The sequence below is a fragment of the Hydra viridissima genome, unplaced genomic scaffold, assembly GCF_058129835.1.
Source record: "Hydra viridissima isolate aposymbiotic clone 2 unplaced genomic scaffold, HvirCarnegie_v1 scaffold_2, whole genome shotgun sequence".
NCBI classification, from domain to species: Eukaryota; Metazoa; Cnidaria; class Hydrozoa; order Anthoathecata; family Hydridae; genus Hydra; species Hydra viridissima.
In genome coordinates, this window is record NW_028324301.1 from 507,727 (window position 1) to 510,854 (window position 3,128).

At 39.8% G+C, this 3,128-nt stretch overlaps 1 protein-coding gene across 1 annotated transcript; it reads left to right on the plus strand.

Moving 5' to 3' along the window:
- Positions 1-2,095: 2,095 nt before the first annotated feature.
- On the plus strand, positions 2,096-2,908 carry LOC149891450 (uncharacterized). Its single transcript, XM_090077079.1, has one exon. It carries the CDS (start codon positions 2,096-2,098, stop codon positions 2,906-2,908), a length of 813 nt encoding a protein of 270 aa, XP_089933205.1.
- Positions 2,909-3,128: the final 220 nt, after the last annotated feature.

The window sequence follows — 3,128 nt, forward strand, 5'->3', positions numbered from 1 at the left end:
TCCGCAACCAAAGCAGTTCAGTACCAAAAGATTCCGCTCTTTTATGAGTATTCCTCTGGGAAAGGGCCTTTCATTTTGAGAACGCCCGTTTTGTTTTCTCTGGGTATGTTTGAGAACTGCAACTTCGGAACGAAAGAACTTGAGGGATATTCCATGTCCTTTCTTGGTTTCGACGAGAAAAAAGGTATGAGCGAAAAAAAAAAAAAGTTCATCGAGGTGGTCAAAAAGGTATCGAAATTTCTTCGCGAAAAAGTCAAGGAAATGACTCTCACTTTGAAAAAGGGAGGGAGAACAAAGAAAATAATGACAGATGACTTGTCCATTTTGAAAAAGAAATCCGATAATCCGAATGCATCTCCCATTATTTTCGGAAAGTTGTTCACAAAGAAAAACGAGAAAGGCATTGAAGTGTCTTCTTCGTTTTTCAAAAAGAAAGCGAAAAAGCTGGTGAAGGTGTGTCCTTTAGAATATGTTCGACAAAAGTGTTTTGTCGTCGCCTCTTTGAGAATCGAAGGTGTTTTTGTCGGAGCGCAGATCGAGTCCATTCAGGTTAGGATTCCCGAAGTGGTCATCGCAAAAAACGTGACTTCTGTTCAAAGCATCATGGGTGGCGATTTGGATTTGGGGGAAATGGAATCTGAAGAAGAAATGGAATCTGAAGAAGAAATGTGAAAAAACACGAAGAAAAAACACGAAGAAAAAAATGAAAAAAAAATGAGTTAAAAACATTTTCTTTTCATATTAAAAATGCATGCCCCTCACAAGTTTTTTAAAAACGTCTCATCGGCAGAGAAACACGCTGATTCGAGTTTGGAGATCTCGAAAATATATTTGGGACACATGGATGAGAGGATCAAAGTGCTGGAGAGATTCAAAGAGTCGGATCGAACCAAAAATTTGGAAAATTTGGTGGAACGGATAAAAGAGCTTGAAAACCTGGTGGAGACAATCAAAAACCTGCAAAAAAAGACATCGCAAAATATTGTTGTGGCAAAAAAAGAGTTGGATCACCCAAACTGTTTTAACATAAACGGGCACCATGAAATTTTTGCTCAGAAGGACATTAAATTCTCAGCTCTTTCTCTGACGACAATATCGTTGTCTGTTGGGTTGAGTTTTGACAGAGGCATCGCTGTCGTCACTTTGATGAACAAAATAAGTGACCAATTGAACTTCTTCAAAAACGATGTGATTTTTTCAGAGTCTGTGGATGACGTCATTTTGGATGTGAGCAACAACAGCGCCAATGACGTCATTGTCAAAAAAGGTGAAAAGCTTTGCAAAATAAATCACATCGATTCGAATTAAAAAAAAAAATCTGTCTTTGTTAAAAAGATGGAGATAATCAAAAACACCGAAAAAATTTATCCGGCTCTTCCAACAGCTCCGGCGGATGGAGGTCACGTTTACAGACTTCAAAAAATAAGCGAGATCCAAAAAGAAATGGAGGATGAAAAAGTGAAGAGAATGGCTTTGAGCAAAAAGTACCATCGAGTGTCGAAAATCATTCGTTTCGCTGACGATGGGCTGCAAACGGTGTGCATTGCTTTGGGGATTACTGGTATTGCCCTTTTGTCAACCGTCGTTGCCACCCCAGTTTCGATTGCGTGCGAGGGGATTGCGGTTGGGATGGGTGCTTTGTCCATTTTCGGAAACCAACAAAACAAAAAAATGATGTTGAAGGCTGAAAAGCACGAAAAATTAAAGGTTCTTTCCGAGTCAAAATTGAACACGATTGGCGATCACATTTCAAAATCGCTCATGGACGGATTTGTGAGCGATTCCGAGTACGAATTGGTTCTCAGCGAGCTTAAAAAATTTAAGGTCATGGCCGAAGAAATACGGACAAATGCAAAAAGCAGCATTGACGAATTGACCAAAGAGACGTTGATCCAAAAAGGAAGAGAAGAAGCCATTCAAGCGTTTAACAACATTTTCAAAAAGGGAAAATGATCGCAAACGAAAACTCAAACGCAAACGCAAACGCAAAACGCAAACGCAAACTCGTTTTCGTTTTTTTTCTCCGTATTTTAAAAAAATGTCCTTCTTTAAAATACACGACCCGAAAAAGAGAGATGAGATTGTCAAAGAATACATGGCCAACCGGGAAAAGCTTTACAATGAGAGCCTCAACCGGAACATTTTAGATGTGAGCTACCAGGCTGATTTGTCAAAGTTTTTCAAGCCTCTAATCGAGAGCAACGAAAAGGTGCAAAACGAGCTGAAGAGCATTGCATACAGAGAAGTTGACAACACTCCACTGGCTTTGACTTATCCAGAAAGCCCATCTGAAAGCTTAAAAGGTGCTGAAAAAACGTTTGGAAAAATGAATGTGGGAAACATTGCTTTGGAATATTTGTCGAAATATGCAGCCAAAAAATTTTCTGCAGATCGAGTTTTTGGGATTCACGCAAAAGAACGAGGAAAAATGTTTATTGGAGACAAAGAAATTTTCATCGATGAAAACGACATCATTATTGATGGAGAAAAGTACAAGGGGACGATTGGTTTTTGGGAGCTGATTTCAAGATCCAGACCTGATATGACAAAGGTGACAAATGAGGACTTGGGAAATTATGAAAAAATACTGGTCGAAACGCATGCGATGGAGAGAGAAGGGAGACCCACCGTTCCAAAAGCTTCGAGAAGTGAAAAGTGGGACAAGATCGTTTCAAAAATTTGGGAGAAAAATTACAAAAAAACGAGAGGAATAAAAGGTCGTGGAGTGATCATTCTTCCGAGCGATCCAAATGCTCTTGTGCAGCGACTTGGTTTGAGCATCGCCGCTGGTCATGCTGGAAACATTGCATCGAGAAACGAAGCTGTGTCCAATTGTGACGAGCTTTTGAGGCAGGGGGAAATCAACAAAGAGGAATATCGATCGATTCAAAAATACATCGAGTCGTGAAACAAAAAAAAATATTTCTCATTTTTAAAATGCTCATCGTGAACAACAAAAGATATGTGAGAAAGAACGTTGTTGGAGGAGGAGGATTCGTTGACACGTTTAAAAATTTTTTGAGGAGAATGGCAGCCTCAAACGCATCGAGATCGTCTCTTCATTTATTGAGAAAGGCAGCGGCAAGCGAAATTGGAAGAGAGGCCATCACCGCAGCCAAATCTGCAGG